This window comes from Carcharodon carcharias, chromosome 7 (genome assembly GCF_017639515.1).
Source record: "Carcharodon carcharias isolate sCarCar2 chromosome 7, sCarCar2.pri, whole genome shotgun sequence".
NCBI classification, from domain to species: Eukaryota; Metazoa; Chordata; class Chondrichthyes; order Lamniformes; family Lamnidae; genus Carcharodon; species Carcharodon carcharias.
Window position 1 is genome coordinate 145443019 of NC_054473.1, and position 21800 is coordinate 145464818.

The 21800-nt window shown below is 40.9% G+C and overlaps 1 protein-coding gene across 1 annotated transcript in view; it reads left to right on the forward strand.

Moving 5' to 3' along the window:
- n4bp1 (nedd4 binding protein 1) overlaps positions 1 to 16082 on the forward strand; it is a 29156-nt gene extending 13074 nt beyond the window's left edge. The window contains exons 3-7 of the mRNA XM_041191261.1: positions 4700 to 4830; positions 5291 to 5387; positions 6908 to 7015; positions 12125 to 12232; positions 14187 to 16082. Of these exons, the coding sequence (XP_041047195.1) occupies positions 4700 to 4830; positions 5291 to 5387; positions 6908 to 7015; positions 12125 to 12232; positions 14187 to 14457 (715 nt within the window). The 3' untranslated portion in view covers positions 14458 to 16082. The remainder of the gene's footprint in view (positions 1 to 4699; positions 4831 to 5290; positions 5388 to 6907; positions 7016 to 12124; positions 12233 to 14186) is intronic.
- Positions 16083 to 21800: the final 5718 nt, after the last annotated feature.

The window sequence follows — 21800 nt, forward strand, 5'->3', positions numbered from 1 at the left end:
GAAGCTGTTCAGATGGTGGAGAAAAGGCAGAGACGAGGGAGAAAGGTGAGTAAGGAATAAGGAGAGGAAGAAGAGAAAGGAGAGGCAGAGGTTGGTATAAGAGGATGGAAGGAGGGGTTGAAGCTGACCTGTTAAGTGATGAGCTACATTACATAATGCTTGGCTGATCAAGGAGAAAGGGAAAGATGATATTGCCTTTGAGTTCAGGGACTGTTATGCTGCATATTGCTTCAGTGAGTCTCAGGGGTGAGAGGGAGGGTTAGTCTACTTCGTTCAGATGGTTGGGATTGGTTGCTAAGAGGAGGGGTTTGTTGTATTAAGATGCTGAATTGTTGAAAGTTGTAGGGTTCAAACTTACAAAGGATTGATGGTTGGGAGCAACATTTTTTTATTTGTTCATGTGATGTGGGCATCATTGACATTGAAAGTGATGGTGAGCCGCAAAATGTCAAATTGTGGCGGGGTGGGGAGCCAACTTGATTGCTGTGGGGGAGAAGGTTGCTGTGTGTTATTGGAAAGATACTCAATTTGTGGGACTTGTGGAATTGTTAATTTGTGTGGACACGCCAGAATTTGGCAAAAGAGTAAAGCAGCAGGTCTGGCAGCGTCTGCGGAGAGGAACACAGTTAACGTTTCAAGTCCTTATGACTCTTCAACAGAACTAGTTGCAATCCTTATCCTGTGGAATTAGCTCCTTGTAATTACGATTTCTCATCCCTGTCAGATGCTGCCAGACCTGCTGAGTTTTTCCAGGTATTTTTATTTTTGTTTTGGATTTCCAGCATCCGCTGTTTTTTGCTTTTAATGAGTCAAGCAGGATGTTTATACTCTCATCAGCAATGTTAATTATTAATTGTCAGAAATATCTACTAAATTAATGTTTGTTTGAAAGTAGATATCTACTTCGTTGAAGACCATGCAGTTAGGGAGAATGACTGTGGACTGAGAAAACATGGTCCTATCACTAAACAGCTGTCCTGCTACGGACTTCTATGAGAAACCCAGATTACTTCTTGGTGAATATTGGACTGCAGCAGTTCAAGAAGGTGGCTTATTGCCATTTTCTCCAGGGCAATTAGGGATGAAAAGTAAATGCAGGCCTTGTCAACCACACTCTCATCCCAAGAACAAATTTAAAAATTACAATTTATTAACAGTGGTTCCAGGTAATAACGTGCATATTCTCCAGACCAGTTTCTATTATTTGTGTATATTTACTTGCTTGTCTTTTCTTTTGAAAGAATGGAAGTTTGAGGAACAAGCAATAAATGGTTTTTGAAACCTAATCTTTTAAAAGCAAAATAAGGATTGCAATGTTCAAGTATATTCAGAGGAACATTTCATGGACCGTATGGAAAGTTGAAATTGCGTACACTTAACTCATTTTTACAGCAAAGAAGAGAGGCTTTTCCAATGTTCAGCTTACAGGGAATTGCAAGATAAAGAACATCTCCAGAAAATGGGAGGGTGAAGAATACAGTCATGCTGAGGTTGGAAGGACCATTCTCCTAAAGGGTCACCAATCCAAAATCTTAACTCTGTTTCTCCCTCCACAGATACTGCCAACCTGCTGAGTATTTCCAGCAGTCCTTGCTTTATATCTATTCCTGTGGAATTAGCTCCTTGTAATTACGATTTCCCATCCCTGGCATCACCTTAGTGAAGCTACACTGTTTTAATGCCCCTTCTCTAATTGGACCTCCAAAACCTCACGAGTACACTCTGAAGTAATCATTGTTTATGTAAATTAATTATTACTACTTTACTGTTTTACTGTTGGCCTCTATTTGTAAAACCTAAAATTCTATTGATGGTTTTATTTACCCAAAGTTGTCTCTGCCCATTCAGTCTCCAACGTCTCTTCATTAATGGAATAGTCGTATTCCTTGTTTTATCTCCCAAAATGAGTTACCTCTTACTTAGCCACATTAGTTTGGCTTACCATTCTACTAGCTTTGTCTGTTTTTTCTGAAGTCTTTTGCTGCCCTCCTCACTTTGACAAACCTCCAACTTTAGTTTTGTCACCTGATTTCATGATTGTGTTCTTTATTCCCAAGCCAATACCAGAAATAAAAGTGGGCCCAGCAATAGACCCCTTGACTACAGCACTTTCACTCTTTCTTTCCAAGTAATGCCCATTTACTGCAAGATTTTACTGTGCATCAACTAACTTTCTATCCATGCAGTTCCATGCTTGAAACAAGAGAAACGTGGCAGTGTGAGTAGATAGTCGGTTAATGGACAGTGAACAAACTTTTTGTAAGATGCCTTATGGTTTTCAAAGGCATTCTATATACACTGCATTTATTGCAGTACCTTTAATTGGTCACTATTACACAAGAAAACTTGATCAAGAACAGCTTGCTTTCAGCAAATCTATACCAGCTGTTCTTATTGAAACATAGAAGATCCTAAGAGGACTTGACCAGGTGGATGCTGAAAGGATGCTTCCCCTTTGTGGATGAGACTAGAACTGGGGGACACAGTTTAAAAATAAGGGGTCTCTCATTTAAGTCAGAGGTGAGAAGATTTTTTTTCTCTGGCGGTCATGAATCTTTGGAACTCTCTTTCCTAGAGAGCAATGGAGGCAGGGTCAATGAATATTTTTAAAGCAAAGGTAGATCGATTCTTGACTAGCAAGGGAGTCAAAGGTTATTGGAGGTTGGCGAAATGTGAAGTTGAGGCCACAGTCAGGTCATCCATGATCTTAATGAATGGTGTAGCAGATGCAAAAAGCTGAAATGGCCCACTCCTCCTAATTCGTATAAATGTTCATAAGTAACCAGTACATTTCAAACTGTTTATGAATTTTACCTCAAATTATTGATTCTGAATTTGTGTAAACTTGATAATTTAGGTCAGTAGTTAGCAGATTTGTTGCCCTTCCATCCAACCGCATAATTTAAAAAATTGATGAGGATAAAACAATTTTGTCTAGTACCTTGGTTATCTCCCTTCTGTCTTCGTCAGCCAAGAATGCATGCCATCAGGACCTGTGACTTGTTTTTTTAAAGAACAACCTAGAAATAATTCCTTTTCTGTAGTTCTGTTACTCGTTCCATATCCCTAGTGCATTGCTTTCTCACTTCCACCATAGTTTGTAAAAACTCATGGAAAATATTTATTCAATATCTGTGCTATACTTTCATTCTTCACTCTTAAACTCCCTCCTTCATCTAAACGTCCTTACTATTTCCTTTTAATGTCTGCTAACTTCTTAATCTTTTTTAGGCCTTCTAACCTTTTTTTCACCTCCCTCCTACACTTCCTTTCATGTTTGTTTTGGTTTTAATCTGTGTCTTTATTCACAGATCTCTAGACTTTGCATCACCTTTTCATTATATAGAAATTTTTTTATGCTCCACGTTTTTGCTGATTTTTTTTCTGCTCACTTAATTTATGACAGCTCCCTTTTTATCTCAAAGTTTGCTTCATCCAGTTCAGCATCCTTTACTTTTGACTGTTAATTTTTCTGTTTTTACATGGAGCCTGTGTCATAGTCACTATTTCTTAATTGTTTTCCTAATCTCATCAACTATTTGTCCAGTTTTATTTTCCAGAATGAAATGCACTTTGTACATTTTTAATTTTATATAACAAAACTATTTTTTTTAAAAAGGCCATTAAATAAAAACAAAGCACAGAGGTTCACTTCTAGGGCAATAGAATTGAAAAGAGGAAGTGTTATGTTAAACTTTATATATAAACTTGGCTAGACTGCATTTTGAGTATTGTGCACAATTCTGGTGTCCATATTACTAAAAGAGTATCGAGGCACTAGAGAAGGTGCAAAAAGGATTTACTAGGAGGAGGACACCAGGATACTGGAAATTATCAAGAAAGACCAAAGAGCCTAAGGCTCTCTCATCTAGGGGAAAAAAAAAGTGCTGAAGGTCAACCTAACTGATGTTTTTAAAATTATGAAAGTTTAATAGAGTAGATAAACAGAAGATGTTTTCCACTTGTGGGGAGTCCAACACTAGGGATCATTAATAGTCACCAATAAATCCAACAAGGAATTCGGGCGAAATTTCTTAACTCAGAGCGGTTAGCATATGGAACTGCCTAAGCATATGGGTAATTGATGCAGGTAACAAAAATGCATTTAAGGGGAAGCTGGATAAGTACATGAGGGAGAAAGGAATGTTAGGACGCACAGATATGGTTAGTTAAGATAGAGTGGAAAGAGACATAGACCAGTTGGGTCGAATGACCTGTTTTTATGCTGTAAATTTACGTAATTAATGGAGTTCAGATTATATCCTAAAACCTCTTTGTAAAGGTTTCATTATGCCAAATATTGTGTGGCTGTCTTGAATTATACATTAAAAAAACAATTAAATTAGATTTGCTTGCAAATTACTATTTGAGACAGACATCAAATAATTTTTCTATGTAAGTGATTTTCTAATTCAAGTTATGCTCTCATTTGAAATCCACTCTTACTTTTGAAATTGCTTAACTGTACCTATTGTGCTTATTGAATGGCTGGGTAATTCTGATATTATAAGGGAAGAAATTACTTTTAAATTCGTAAACTGTATGTGAATACTGACATTTGTCATTCAGAGAATCTCCAGGTTCTTATCCTAAGCAGCAATCAGGGTTGATTGAATTCATATTGCAAGAATTTGTGGCACAAATAAACCTTTGTGTCAATAGTTTTTTAGTTTATCATGTTCTGTTTTTATTCTCATAGCCATGGAATGAAAAAAATATTTTCCTGTCGTGGTATTGCTATTGCAGTGGAATATTTTTGGAATCGCGGTCACCGAAAAATAACTGTGTTTGTTCCTCAGTGGAGAACCAAACGTGATGCCAAAATAACAGGTATGTTCGAAAAATAAAACCTGCATTAAATATTTAAAATATTGGGATCTCTGTGCTTGAGTGTCACTATATTTTGTATTTACTGAATTTATAAACGTGCTGACATTCTTGAGGCCATAAGTTATTGACTGTTTGGCATTGCTGATAACCATAGAGCTGTAGAAAAGTTACAGCGCAAAGCGAGGCCATTCAGCCCATCGTATCTGTGCCGGCAATTCTAAGTCCTAACGACGTTCTTAGTTCTATTTGGGTTTACAAAAACTGTGTCTTCCTTATTCATTTCCAATCTGTGGCTTTTTGGAGCTGCATATCTGTAAGTATGAGTCTGTATAAATTTGAATAAAATTTGGACTGTGAAAGTCATAGGTTTTTCAATACAATCAATTTTGCTCATCATTTTAAGTTCTAGTCTGAAAATTATAAGATGAATGTGATAAAACCATCTTTGTTTTTCAAACAGAGCAGCATTTCTTAACTGAACTTGAAGATTTGGGTGTGCTTTCTTTCACACCAGCTAGAACTGTGTGTGGAGTAAGAATTGCATCTCATGATGACAGGTAAAATTACATGAACTGCACATCTTCACTGTATTCTTACTCCAAACCAATGCTGATGAACTTTGAGTTATTTGAACTCAAGTTATTTCCTGATATGTACTTTTTCTTAAATTGCAATTTTTTTTTAATTCTGTAATTTAGAATGAAGCCTAAATCAATTCAAGTACTGCATATTTATTAATAATTAATTTAAAGTTACTTCTGCTATAAAATTCTACAACAAGCTGTTTACTATGTTAGCACAGTACCAGCAATTACACTTCAGATGCCAAACTTGCAGTTGCCTTAAAAAAGATCACTCGAATTACTTCTTTATTCAGGTTCCCATTAAAAAGAAGTGTTTTCTTCCCCCATTGAGTGAAGTGTTCTATAATATTGTGAACTCTGTTGCCCACAATGTTGGCAACTTAACTTGAGTGTTTATTTATAGTGTCAACATGACAATAGAGTTTGCCATGTGGTCCATTTTCTTCTGTATGTGGGTAGTCTTGAGATGAATCAAGTAGGAGATCCAGGGTGTTGTAAATTAAAGGATCCATGTAAGACAAATTAGAGGAAATGATGAGAAACCATAAAGCAAATGGACTGAAACTACAAACAATTTGAGCCAAATTAAAAACTACAAAGGAAGGCAGGAAGGAAATTTAAATAAAGAAGCATGAAACTTAGCACAGTTGTTACTTTCCAAAGATGGATATGGGTTATTCAAAAAGTAATATTAGTCACCCAACACTACTGTATTTATTGATTTGAAAAGATCAGATGCAACTACTGGCTCTTCAATCAGTTGACGTCTGAATGATGAAACAAGTTGGATGTCTTTAAGTGTAAATAATTATAATAAAAGACATTTGTTGTAATGAATGGCATTATAGCCAGCAGAAAGAAAAAATACTCCACAACCAGCTTGGAAGCCTCTTGCCTGGCAACAATTTACTTTCCTATCGGTACTAGCATGAGGAAAGTTGTGATGGAATACAAAAAAGTATTGCAGTGGCATAAGGTGCAATCTATTGCTTAACCCACCTCTAATTTGTGAAAGAATTCTATTGGTATAGAAGTAATATGATCTAATGAGCCATAAGTCATAAATGGCCAAGCTTCGCTCAAATTTTCATACTATTCCTAATCCCAGTTTATCATATACATTCCATATGAATGTAATGATTTGAATTCTTGTAGCCTCTGTAACGTAGCAAAATGTCACAAGAAAATCTGGCACCAAGCCAAGGGATGAGAGATGACCAGAAGCTTGTAATTTAAGGGCGGGGAAAAGAGCTTAATGTGTGATCCAATATCAGCGGCAGAGTTAGGATGGGCCTGTTCATTTGGAATTCAAGCCTGAGATAGTGACAAAAAGTAGGAAATCAGAGGGATTGTGATGGGTTAAGTATGGATTGGCAAAGTGAAAAATCTGAAAGATATACTGAAGTGCTTCCCGCTTCCAGTGCTTCAGAACTGTAGTTTACGGTTTATTCTAATATTTCCAAACTATTTTATGTACACTTCCCGTTTTACAGGTTCCTGTTGCACCTCGCTGAGAAAACTGGTGGGATTATTGTGACTAATGACAACCTGAAAGAATTTGTGTATGAATCTCCAGCCTGGAAAACAATAATTCAAGACAGGTAACCGTATGGCAGTTTTGTTCCTTTGACAGTATTATACCAGGTATGCAGTGAAATAAAGGCTGTTGGTGTATGGTTTACGTCAGGGCGTGTTCCAGCGGAGTCAAAGAGGGATTTTGGGATCAGGGAGTATTAGCAAATCAGTCTTGAAGTCTGAGAGCATTAGGGGCAGCTGTGAGTTTTTGGAACACTGGGAATGCAGTCCAGTGGCAGAATATTTCCTTCGGCGTGCGCGGGCGGGCCCGACATGCCGATGCGCAATAACACCAGGTGTGTGTCCCGAAGCCATCGTGCACCATTTCGATATTTTGTTCGGCGGGCGCTCGCTGGAGGCGGCTGTGTGTCCACCGAACTGTCAACGGCCTATTAAGGCCATTAAAAAAGCAATTAAAGTTGTTAACCACGCTGCCCGTCCAACCTTAAGGTTGGCAGGCAGGCGAAGAGCCCAAGCGGCCTTCATTTTTTCAGGAAACCTCATCCACGGGCTGAAGCTTGTATAAACTAATTAATTAAATTTTGCTAAATTCACAAACTTCCCAGCTCATGTGACACTCTCATATGACGGGGCATGTTTAAATAATTTTTTATTTCCTTTATTAAGAAGTTTTATCATCAACTTAACCTCCCTGAGGCAGCTCCGTGCCTCAGGGAGATTGCTGCACGCATGCAGGCCCCAACCCTCCCTCCTACCCCCTGCCCGCACAGGTAGGGCTGAGTGCTATGGAACGCATATTACACTGTGCAGGCTTTAATTACTCTGAGCAGGCTCCCACCCAGTAAGTGGTTCTCAAGTCCAGCAGGACTGTGAAGTAATTTTGGAACATGAGAATGGCTAAATGCCTCATGGCACTGATTGGGGTTGCAGGAGTCTTGACAATGCTGAATGGAGCAAGGTCTAACTGCCCTGTGGATGGGAGGCAACAGAAGCATGAAACCTAAATTACCATTGTTCACTTTCTAACCATCAGATCCCCCAACGCTTTCTCCCTATGTTCTCATTATTGTTTTCCTTCATCTAACCCATCCGTTATTTTCTTAGTGCTCTCAGGTGTCCTGTCCATCACTTTCCTATTATCAGTTCCTGTCTTCGTTAATCCTGCTTTACAACACATAAGCAGAACTTTTCTGCTTAAAATAACTGGATGGGTTACATAATTTCCTGATGTGCACTCCAAACATGTGCCAGCAGTTCAGAAATAAACAATTTAGTGCACCCTTGTGAGGTGACTGACTTTCGCAGTCGTTATTAGACAAATTTCCATAAATAGAAGTTAATTCAAAAGTTCATCATTTATATAATTTCCATATTTTAGTATTTGAAAAAGATCCTTATGCTTTAACACCGATTTAGAAGAGATTTAACTAAAGTGAATAAAAATTTTACATTCACAATTGGCAGTCTGTTCACAGTTACTGTCTATGTGGTAATTTCTTCATCTAAATATTTAATGCATTTAAATAAATGCCAGACACTCTTGAGTTAAAGCTTTTGAGAATCTTGTCCCCTACTCCTTTCAAAGTCTTAGAAAAGGCAAATAAAGTTTCCGATCCTCATTGACTGAGAAGTGCCTTACTACCTTTCAACAAAATTCTGCAAACTGAATAAGCTGAGTGCACAGAAAACAGCCACTTTTTAAGCAAGTTTTGACCCCGCAAACCTTGACAATGAAGAAAACATCTTTCCATCATGAGTATTGTTTTTGATATTAAATGTTGTGAATAATAAAAATTAAGACTCAAAATCAACACATTAAGTTTTGTGGAGAGGCATTCTGTGTGAAATGCAAAAAATTTAATATAATTTTCCGCATTTCATTCCTTCTAAGGGTAGTGACACATAATATAGTTGCACAGGCACCAGTAGTCCTTAGAGATCTTACTAAAATGGCCAAAACTCATGGCCAATCTTCATAAAAGCAAAAAACTGTGGATGCTGGAAATCCAAAACAAAAATAAAAATACCTGGAAAAACTCAGCAGGTCTGGCAACATCTGCGGAGAGCAACACAGTTCTGTTGAAGAGTCATACGGACTTGGAACATTAACTAAGTAAAAATAGAAAAGAGGTGAAATATAAGCTGGTTTAAGGGAGGGGATGGGACAGGTAGAGTTGGATAGAGGGCCAGTGATCGGTGAGATAGCCAAAAGATGTCATAGACAAAAGGACAAAGAGGTGTTGAAGGTGGTGATTATTATCTAAGGAATGTGCTAATTAAGGGTAGAAAGCAGGACAAGCAAGGTACAGATAGCCCTAGTGGGGGTGGGGTGAAGGGAAGGGATCGAAATAGGCTAAAAGGTAGAGATAAAACAATGGATGTAAATATATTTAAAAATAATAGAAATAGTTGGGAAAAGAAAAATCTATATAAATTATTGGGTAAAAAAGGGGGGATCAAAAAAGGGATGGGGATGGAGGAGAGAGTTCATGATCTAAAATTGTTGAACTCAATATTCAGTCCAGAAGGCTGTAAAGTGCCTAGTCGGAAGATGAGGTGCTGTTCCTCCAATTTGCATTGAGCTTCACGGAACAATGCAGCAGGCCAAGAATGGACATATGGGCATGAGAGCAGGGTGGAAGCGACAGGGAGGTCTAGGTCATGCTTGCGGACAGACCAAAGGTGTTCTGCAAAGCGGTCACCCAAACGCAGACTGGGTGACCGCTTTGCAGAACACCTTCGGTCTGTCTGCAAGCATGACCTAGACCTCCCTGTCACTTGCCATTTCAACACTCCACCCTGCTCTCATGCCCACATGTCCGTCCTTGGCCTGCTGCATTGTTCCAGTGAAGCTCAACGCAAACTGGAGGAACAGCACCTCATCTTCCGACTAGGCACTTTACAGCCTTCTGGACTGAATATTGAGTTCAACAATTTTAGATCATGAACTCTGTCCTCCACCCCCATCCCCTTTCCAATCCCCCTTTTTTTTCCAATAATTTATATAGATTTTTCTTTTCTCACCTATTTCCATTATTTTTAAATGTATTTCCATCCATTGTTTTATCTCTACCTTTTAGCCTATTTTGATCCCTTCCCTTCACCCCACCCACCCCCACTAGGGCTATCTGTACCTTGCTTGTCCTGCTTTCTACCCTTAATTAGCACATTCCTTAGATAATATCACCACTTCTTTGTCCTTTTGTCTATGACATCTTTTGGCTATCTCCACCTATCACTGGCCCTCTATCCAGCTTTACCTGTCACACCGCCCCCCCCCCACCCCTTTAAACCAGCTTATATTTCACCTCTTTTCTATTTTTACATAGTTCTTTTGCAGAGTCACATGGACTCGAAACGTCAACTGTGTTGCTCTCCGCAGATGCTGCCAGACCTGCTGAGTTTTTCCTGGTATTTTTATTTTTATTTTGGCCAAACTTCATGTTGAGTTTCGCTGATATTTGTTGGCTTTATCCATGAACTACAGCACCACCTTGTGACCGGACCATGCAAATGGACCTTCCAGCAAGAGCAACTGGATAATAACTGGGAGCAGAAAAACTGCCTGAACAACTTATTTTTTCCCTTACTCGCCCCAGGGCCACAGGTTCCAATTGTAGTGCAGCAATCATTGCTTGGCTGACGTTAAATAATTTGTGTAGACCATCATAATTGTGTATCTCAGTACAACAACAACATCTTGCATTGATATAGTTGTATAATGCCATAATTGATGCATTTACCTATTTAAGCAATTGGGGGTATTATTTTTGTCTCTTGTAATTGGGATCAATAAAATCATATGTCTGAGTGACACCCGGTAAAATGCTATAATGTTGGAAGATTAGCTTCATATTGAATTTGAAGCTATTCTAATATCTGGTACAAAATTTGATGATACAGATCTGTGCTGTTAAATGTTTGAAAGACTATATACATTGTTCAGCACAATTCGAGAAGCAGTCCATGTCCAAATGCAGCAAAACCTTGACAATATTGAGGTTTGGGCTGACAAGTGGCAAGTAACATTCGCACCTTCCAAGTGCCAGGCAATGACCATTTCCAACAAGAGAGAATCTATCGCCCCTTGACATTCAATGGCATTACCATCGCTGAATCTCCCACTATCAACATTCTGGGGGCTACCATTGACAAGAAACTGAACTGGATGAGCATATAACTACTGTGGCTACAAGGGCAGGAGAGAGGCTAGGAATCCTGTGGCGAGTAACTTGCCTCCTGACTCCCCAAAGCCTGTCCACCGTCTACAAGGCACAAGTCAGGAGTGTGTTAGAACACTCTTCATTTGCCTGGATGAGTGCAGCTCTAGCAACACTCAAGAAGCTTGACACCATCCAGGAGAAAGCAGCCTGCTTGATTGACACTTCACAAGCATTTACTCCCTCCACCACCAACGCCCAGTAGCATCAGTGTGTACCATCTGCAAGATGCACTGCAGGAACTCACCAAGGCTCTTTAGGCAGCACCTTCCAAACCCATGACCGCTACCATTTAGAAGGGCAAAAGCAGCACCACCACCTGGAAGCTCTCCAAGCCACTCACCATCCTGACTTGGAAATATTCACCGTTCCTTCACTGTCGCTGGGCCAAAATCCTGGAACTCCCTTCCTAATAGCACTGTGGGTGTACCTACACCACATGGACTGCAGCGGTTCAAGAAGGCATCTCGCCACCACCCTCTGAAGGGCAGTTAGGGATGGGTAATAAATGCAGGCCTAGCTAGCAACTCCTACATCCCAGAAATGATTTTTTTTTTAAAAATGTTCATCCAGTTTGTACTTTATATTTAATGGTACATCTTTAATTACAGTTCTAAAGTTTAATATTATTTGTTTTCAAAACTATTATATACATATTCATTCACATTGATGAAGTGGCATCTAGATTCCTCAATTTATCAAACTATCTGATTAGATGGAAATTAGTGCTGGAGTTCACAGGCCCTATAATTTGCCACAAAGTGAAGTTTTAATCTGATTTGATTTCCAATTTAAGCAAATATTTGTATGATTTTTAATGACAAAACACCTCCACTTTTGTAGGGAGAAATTAGCAGTTATTTTCCAGAAATTCAGCTGGAAATATTCTCGCGGTGATTTTTAAAAAGTACACATTTGTTTTGATACGCTGTAAACTATTTATTTATAAACTAGGTTACTACAGTATACATTTGTTGGAGATATATTCATGATACCAGATGATCCCCTTGGGAGGCATGGACCCGGATTGGAAGCTTTCCTGCATCAAGCAGATGCTTGCAGGTACTTGTTACAAAAGCACTGTATATCATATGTTCATACTGCGCAAAATGGTCAGATTATTTATGACTTCTTCCACAATTCATTTTTTTTTAAATCAGGAACACCAAGTCTTTTTATATTTTTAAATTTTTTTACTAAAAGTACTGACTCCTTGTTGGCGCCTAGTTTCATGAGCACTAAGAATCTACAGTATCTTGCTGAAGTAGCTCTTTATGCTTGAATATAGGTATTGTCAGTAGTGTCAACAGTGGGAGCTGTGGTTATGTGTTCACCTGACATCTGTTATGTTCTTTAGCCTGGGAGCACTGAATAGATTTTTTTTGTCTTCCTGGGGTACTTATTCCAGCCATGACACTTCTATTGTCAACAATACTGAATCAGCAGTGTCCAGGGATAGAATATGGAACCTTCCTGCTAAATGTTTCAACCAGCTGAGCCAATATAGAATCACCATCTATTTTCATAATTTTTGCTGGAAAAAAGGGGTTTTTTTGTTGAAGCTTTTTGTCTTGCATTCATCAGGACAATTTGCAAGAAAATGCCAATGCCAGGGAAAACAGCAATTTATGCTGCATGAGAAAAAGAGGGGCTGATTTGTTGGCAAGTGGACTTTGGTCGAGGCATTGCCATGGAGAATGCATGGAGATGGTGACTGACAGTTAACTGCCAAGCATTGTTTGAAATTTAAACCAGGCAGCTTGACTCTGCCCTGGGGAAAGAACCAGCGAACGGCTGTCACTTGTTCAATTGAAACAGACGCAATGTATGTACATGTTCTTTCTGTCTGCAAAGAACAGGACCCTATGTATTAATGTATGTAGCTTCCAGTACATGCAAATGCGCCACACTGCGAGCCTGACTGACATTGATTGTCAGCATAATTCTTAGCACACTGAAGATTAGCACTATAAGATTGGCCTTATCGACAACCTCTTAAATAGGGCCTGAGCCTTTTGCTCACCATGTAAGCTTGATGCTGAAACATGATGCATCAAAGCCATCCTGCGGGATAATGGCTACTCTGATCAGATCATTTCACACAGTATATTGCACAAACTTACAAATGGGCCCAAGGCTGTCACTTTCGGCCCTGAAAAGGGCCCAGTCTACTTCAGATTACTCTGGAAGGGCAAGGTATCTCAACAATCTGAGCAACAGGTGAAGTTAGCTGTTTCATGCTGCTACTATGCAGTAGCAATATGACTGGTATTCGCCACTAACAGGATTCTGCCGTCAAGCCATAAAGACATTCTGCCTATCATACAAATGAGTATTGTATATGAATTTAAGTACCAGTGTGATACTAGGTATGTAGGCCGTACATCTCGTAGACTGGCAAATCGTATCAAATGGCATATCCCTTCTGCTGTTCGCAACATTCAAGGTACAGACCATACCCTAATAGTCTGTGCTTGCAAAACTCAAAACAGTGTCCAACGTTAGACACTGTGATTCCACGAATGGGCAACATTTGCTAAATAATCCTCAGTGAAATGGCTCTGACATTCCCTGCAGGAGCCATTGAGCCTAATCCCACTCCAGGAAGAGGAAGTTGCTGTCATGTGGTGAAGTATTCAACAGATATATTGTTAAACCTGTAGGATTACCTTTCAGCTGGAAGTTTTCACTTCACCAATCACATCAAAGTTCACTATATCGAACAACCCTGGCAGAATTTCATGCAAGTCTATTTAACAGGATATTGATGGACTTTGCATTCAGAAATATGAAAGGAGTTCATAGTATTACTATTTAGATGGCAGGTGTTTGATTACAAATCCACTTGAAAAGGAGTCTTTCAACCAAAAGAGTTTGAGAACCACTGGCTTAAAATCATGTTCATGTAGAAACAGCTGAACATGTGGCGATATAATCCATTATATAGCAAATTGCACTTCTAGCAATTCTTTGAATTGAAATTAATGCCCTTTTTACACTTTTGTTTTCTTTTTAGGGCTTTACCAGAGAGGGCAAATGTAATGCTTAGTCAAAATATACCCTTTACAGCAACATCTGCCATTTTTCCATTCATCTTGAGACAACCTGGGATCCCCCCTTTACGATCGAAGGAGGAAACTGAACAGCTAAAACAAGAGTTGTTGAAGATATTTCCTGAATTCAGACAAAGGCAGAAAATTGATCAAATTTTAGCAGCACACCCACACATGAGGGACCCTAATGCCCTGTCTGCAATGGTGCTGGATCAAGAAGAAATTGCCATGTAATGGACCTTGAAATGTTCATAATGTTAAAATATTATTGGTCATTTTTTGGGTACCAAGTCTAACTTCACAGTTGACCAGTTGTAGAGGGGTAAGGCTCTTCTTCAAAGCACCATGATTGCTTGTCTCAGAGTTGGGGCAGAAGATGGCCTTTTATCCAAAAACATTGAGGCTTTTGCCCAGTCAGTGGCTGGAGTATTTCTACTGGACAATGAAACGAAACTTGTGGCAGTTTCTATGAAAATACTTCCAGCTTACATATCCTCCTCCTATGACGACTGGAATAATGTTGAGTCAGACATGTTTTTATTTTATTTACCTCTTTTCAGTCAAGTATCTGTGATGATGGAGATAGCTTGAAGAACAGGATGAGGAAAATGTGGTGATGTTCTTCAATTTCAACCCTTCAACATTACTTTACATAAAGTGTGAGATCAGAAGGAATGTTTAAAAAATAGGTTTTTAGCAATAGGTTTGCAAATACTGAACATCCACTGCAAGTTCATTTGTAGACAACTCAGTGTGCACACAGGGATGACATTTTATTTAATTACTGGCTATAAGAACATGTAAATAGTACAAAAAATATATATTTTTGTTCATATACCCAAGTGTAAATTTCAAAGCCAAATTCTTAGATTGGTTAGCAACACGTTTTGAGAATGTATTTTGTTAAACAAAAATTAGCTAGTAAAACCGTTGTAAACATTGAACAAAGTGTTGAGAATACTCCAAATTGATCACTACTGAAATGGCTAAAATCAAATTAAATTTACTTTAATACTTTGTTTTTCTAGTATACTACTTATTTCTAACCTACTTTCTAAAATGTTGTATTCTTGTTGTCAGTAGACAATAAGAAAGCTGGCAATCGAGTTAAGGGATTCCCTGATCATTCTGCACATTTATCCAGTGGCCAGAGCTGTATAGACTAAGATAATCTAGAAATTTTATTCCTTAACCCTGCTGCATGAACCGATGACATCTGTGGGCTCGTGTGATTAATGGCCACCTTTATGTGGTAATGGAGAGTGGGTAATTCTGTGAAATTGGAGCCTGAGAAGCAGTTAATGACTTCTAGAAATGTGAGGGAGAAAAGAGAAAACTGCAAACATCTTGTAAGCTCTTGGAAAATTACAATTACAGCTAAGTGTACTTTTCTTTTAAGAAAATGAGTAATATGTATTGGATTATCATTTTATTTTTCTGCAGCAGACTGGATTATTGGGATATTATGTGGGTTTAATATCATTTGCATCTAATAGGATGCTGATCTAAATGGTTTATTTATCCAGCGTTTTGTATAATGTTACTGCCTTTCATCAGTTGTAAAATTTGTTTCTTAGTTTGTAAATAATGTTTAAGCACTGCTTTTGCCATTAGCTAAAGCAAGTGCTGAAATTAGAAACATTTTTAAAGCCTTTTTTCAGTAACTTGTATGAAAACAATTCATAGGATATCTGAGGATTGGCTGTTTATTCAATTTTTTTGTATTTGATCTGAAACTGAAGCACTCAGTAATATTTTTATCTTTAATTTTGCAATATTGTACAAATGCCATACTTTACAATTCAGCAAGTTTAACTTGTATCCTCCAGGGGTAAAGTAAACTTGACCTATTTCAGTAAGATCCATTGCATCCTTCTCTGTATTTTAGCTGAGCTGCTCCTTTGAGGGCAGTTGTCTCTCAAAATTTTTACTTTTTATCAGGACTTTACTGAATTCAACCAAACAAAATTCCAGGTACTTTTTGTCGTCTCGGTGTTCGTATGGTGAATTTTTTGAGTGTTCATTCATGTTTACCGACCCAAATCTTCTAATGTGTATATGGAATGCCTGACCTTGTGCTCTATGTAGCTAAGAAACAAACTTTGCTACTTATGAGATTTTTCTATTGTTGCTGCTCTCATCAACAAATAATAATCGAGAGAAGTTGCCATAGCCAGGACGTAATGAGTTGTATTTTGTAAACCCAATGAATAGACTTCAAGAATTTGGCAGTACACTATTTCATACACTTCTTATTACTGTTTTTTAAAATATTACAAACCCAAAGATAATTGACAATCAAATTAATATTACAAAAACAATGATTACACATGGAACTGGTTGAATATAATAAGATTCAATTTGAGGTGGTGGCGTAGTGGTGTTGTCACTGGACTAGTAATCCAAAGACCCGCAGTAATGCTGTGGGAACTGGGGTTCAAATCCCACCATGGCAAATGGTGGAATTTGAATTCAATAAAAAATATGCAATTCAAACTCTAATGATGACCATGAAACCATTGTCGATTGTCATAAAAACCCATTTCATTCACTGATGTCGTTTAGGGTAGGAAATCTGCTGTCCTTACCTGGTCTGGCCTACATGAGACTCCAGACCCACAGCAATGTGGTTGACTCTTAAATGCCCTCTAAAATGGCCCTAGCAAGCCACTCAATTGTATCCAACCACTAAAAAGTCAATAACAAGAAATAATACCGGATAGACCACTTAGCATCGACCTAGGCACCCGAAACAACAAACCCAGCCCTGTTGACCCTGTAAAGTCCACCTTACTAATATCTAGGGGCTTGTGCCAAAATGGAAGAACTGTCTCACAGACTAGTCAAGCAACATCCTAATATAGCCATACTCACGGAATCATACCTTACATTTGATGTCCCAGACACCACTATCACCATCCCTAGGAATGTCCTGTCCACCGGCAGGACAGACCAGCAGAGGTGGCGGCACAGTGATATACAGTCAGGAGGCAGTTCCTCCAAGAGTCCTCAACATTGCCACTGGACCCCATGTAGTCCCATGGCACCAGGTCAAACATGACAAGAAAACCCCTGCTGGTTACCACGTACCGCTCCCCACCACACCCCCCCACAACCCCAGCTGCTGAATCAGTATTCCATGTTGGACACCACTTGGAGGAAGCACTGAGGTTGGCAAGGGCACATAATGTACTCTGGGTGAGGGACTTCAATGTCCATCACCAAGAGTGGCTCGGTAGCAGGACTACAGACTGAACTAGCCAAGTCCTGAAGGACGTAGCTGCTAGACTGGGTCTGCAGCAGGTAGTGAGGGAACCAAGAGGGAAAAACATACTTGACCTTATCCTCACCAACCCGCCTGCTGCAAATGCATCTGGCCATAACAATATCGGTTGGGACGATCACCGCACAGTCTTTGTGGAGATGAAGTCCCATCTTCACATTGAGAATACCCGCCATTGTATTGCGTGGCACTGCCACCATACTAAATGGGATAGATTTTGAACAGATCAAGCAACTTAAAACTGGGCAACCATGAGGTGTTATGAGACATCAGCAGCAGAATTGTACGTGACTACAATCTGTCACCTCATGGCCTGGCCTTTTCCCCATTGTACCATTATCACCAAGTCAGGGGATCAACCCTGGCTCAATAAAGAGCGCAGGGGGGCATGCTAGGAGCAGCATCAGTCATAACTAAAAATGAGGTGTGAAGCTACAACACAGGACTACTTAAGTGCCAAAAAGGCAAAAGCAGCAGATGATAGATGGAGCTAAGTGAATTTGCAACCAACGGATCAGATCTAAGCTCTAGAATTCTGCCACATCCAGCCGTGAATAGTGGTGGATGATTAAACAATTCAGTGGAGGAGGAGGCTTCACAAATATCCCCATCCTCAATGATGGGGGAGCCCAGCATATCAGTGCAAAAGGCAAGGCTGAAGCATTTGCAACAACGTTCAGCCAGAAGTGCTGAGTGGATGATCCATCTCAGCATCCTCCGGAGCTGCCCAGCATCACAGGTGCCAGTCTTTGACCAGTTCAATTTACTCCACATGAGATCAAGAAACGCCTGAAGGTACTAGATTCTGCAAAGGCTATGGGCCCTGACAATATTCCGGCAATTGTACTGAAGACGTGCTCCAGAACTTGCCGTGCCCCTAGCCAAGCTGTTCCAGTATACCTATAACACTGGTATCTACCTGGCAATGAGGAAAGTTGCCCAGGTATGCCCTACACGCAAAAAGCAGAGCAAATCCAACCCAGCCAATTATCGCTTCAACAGTCTACTCTCGATCACGAGAAAAGTGATGGAAGGGTTCATTAGCAGTGCGATCAAGCGACACTCATCAATAACCTGTTCACTGAAGCTCAGTTTGGGGTCCGCCAGGACCATTCAGCTCCTGACCTCATTACAGCCTTTGTTCAAACGGACAAAGGAGCCGAACTCCAGGCATGAGGTGAGAGTCACCGCACTTGACAACAAGACAGCATTTGACCAAGTGACATCAAGGAGGCCTGGTGAAACTGGAGTCGATGGGAATCGGAAAATCGCTGCTGGTTGGAATCATACCTAGCAAAAAGGAAGATGGTTGTGGTTTTGGAGGTCAATCATCTCAGTTCCAGGATATCACTGCAGGGGTTCCCCCAGTTAATGTCCTAGGCCCAACCATCCTCAGCTACTTCATCAATGACCTTCCTTCCATCATAAGTTCAGAAGTGGGGATGTTTGCTGATGATTGTGCAATATTCAGCATTATTCACAACTCCTCAGATACAGAAGCAGTCCATGTCCAAATGCAGCAAGACCTGGACAATACCCAGGCTTGGGCTGACAAGCAGTAAGTAACATTCACGCTACACAATTGCCAGGCAATAACCATCTCCAACAAAAGAGAATCTAACCATCGCCCCTGCCCCACAGAACTCATTTCTCGTTATCTTGACTCCCTTCTCTCTCCCCTTGTCCAGTCCCTTCCCACCTATATCCGTGATTCCTCTGACACCTTACGTCACATCAACAATTTCCAGTTCCCTGGCCCCTACCGCTTCCTCTTCACCATGGACGTCCAATCCCTCTACACCTCCATCCCCCACCAGGATGGTCTGAGGGCCCTTAGCTTCTTCCTCGAACAGAGGCCCGAACAATCCCCATCCACCACTACTCTCCTCCGTCTGGCTGAACTTGTTCTCACGCTGAACAATTTCTCCTTCAACTCCTCTCACTTCCTCCAAATAAAAGGTGTGGCTATGGGTACCCGCATGGGCCCCAGCTATGCCTGTCTCTTTATGGGGTATGTGGAACATTCCTTGTTCCAGTCCTACTCCGGCCCTCTTCCATAACTCTTTCTCCGGTACATCGATGATAACTTCGGTGCAGCTTCATGCTCTCGTCAGGACTTGGAAAAATTTATTAATTTTGCTTCCAATCTCCACCCCTCCATCATTTTCACGTGGTCCATCTCTGACACTTCCCTTCCCTTCCTTGACCTCTCTGTCTCAATCTCTGGTGATAGACTGTCCACTAATATCCATTACAAACCCACCGACTCCCACAGCTATCTCGACTACAGCTCCTCACACCCCGCTTCCTGTAAGGACTCCATCCCATTCTCTCAGTTCCTTCGCCTCCGTCGCATCTGTTCCGATGATGCTACCTTCAAAAACAGTTCCTCTGACATGTCCTCCTTCTTCCTTAACCGAGGTTTTCCACCCACGGTCGTTGACAGGGCCCTCAACCGTGTCCGGCCCATCTCCCGCGCATCCGCCCTCACGCCTTCTCCTCCCTCCCAGAAACATGATAGGGTCCCCCTTGTCCTCACTTATCACCCCACCGGCCTCCGCATTCAAAGGATCATCCTCCGCCATTTCCGCCAACTCCAGCATGATGCCACCACCAAACACATCTTCCCTTCACCCCCCCATCTGCATTCCGTAGGGATCGCTCCCTCCGGGACACCCTGATCCACTCCTCCATCACCCCCTGCTCCTCAACCCCCTCCTATGGCACCACCCCATGCCCACGCAAAAGATGCAATACCTGCCCCTTCACTTCCTCTCTCCTCACTGTCCAAGGACCCAAACACTCCTTTCAAGTGAAGCAGCATTTCACTTGCATTTCCCCCAACTTAGTCTACTGCATTCGTTGCTCCCAATGTGGTCTCCTCTACATTGGAGAGACCAAACGTAAACTGGGCGACCGCTTTGCAGAACACCTGCAGTCTGTCCGCAAGAATGACCCAAACCTCCCTGTCGCTTGCCATTTTAACACTCCACCCTGCTCTCTTGCCCACATGTCTGTACTTGGCTTGCTGCATTGTTCCAGTGAAGCCCAATGCAAACTGGAGGAACAACACCTCATCTTCCGACTAGGCACTTTACAGCCATCCGGACTGAATATTGAATTCAACAACTTTAGGTCGTGAGCTCCCTCCCCCATCCCCACCCCCCTTTCTGTTTCCCCCTTCCTTTTTTTTTTCCAATAAATTATATAGATTTTCCTTTTCCCACCTATTTCCATTATAAAAAGAGAAAAAGAAAAAAAAAATTTTTTTTTTACATCTTTTATGCTCTCCCCACCCCCACTAGAGCTATACCTTGAGTGCCCTACCATCCATTCTTAATTAGCACATTCGTTTAGATAATATCACCAACTTTAACTTTAACACCTATGTGTTCTTTTGTACTATTGTTGTTGACATCTTTTGATGATCTGCAGACACTTCCTCCTACCTCTCCCTGGACCATGACCCCACCACTGAACATCAAGCCATTGTTTCCAGGACTGTCACTGACCTCATCTCCTCTGGGGATCTCCCTCCCACAGCTTCCAACCTGATAGTTGCCCAACCTCGGACGGCCCGCTTCTATCTCCTACCCAAAATCCACAAACAGAACTGCCCCGGTAGACCGATCGTCTCAGCTTGCTCCTGCCCCACAGAACTCATTTCTCGTTATCTTGACTCCCTTCTCTCTCCCCTTGTCCAGTCCCTTCCCACCTACATCCGTGATTCCTCTGACACCTTACGTCACATCAACAATTTCCAGTTCCCTGGCCCCTACCGCTTCCTCTTCACCATGGACGTCCAATCCCTCTACACCTCCATCCCCCACCAGGATGGTCTGAGGGCCCTTAGCTTCTTCCTCGAACAGAGGCCCGAACAATCCCCATCCACCACTACTCTCCTCCGTCTGGCTGAACTTGTTCTCACGCTGAACAATTTCTCCTTCAACTCCTCTCACTTCCTCCAAATAAAAGGTGTGGCTATGGGTACCCGCATGGGCCCCAGCTATGCCTGTCTCTTTATGGGGTATGTGGAACATTCCTTGTTGCAGTCCTACTCCGGCCCCCTTCCACAACTCTTTCTCCGGTACATCGATGATTATTTCGGTGCTGCTTCATGCTCTCGTCAGGACTTGGAAAAATTTATTAATTTTGCTTCCAATCTCCACCCCTCCATCATTTTCACGTGGTCCATCTCTGACACTTCCCTTCCCTTCCTTGACCTCTCTGTCTCAATCTCTGGTGATAGACTGTCCACCAATATCCATTAAAAACCCACCGACACCCACAGCTA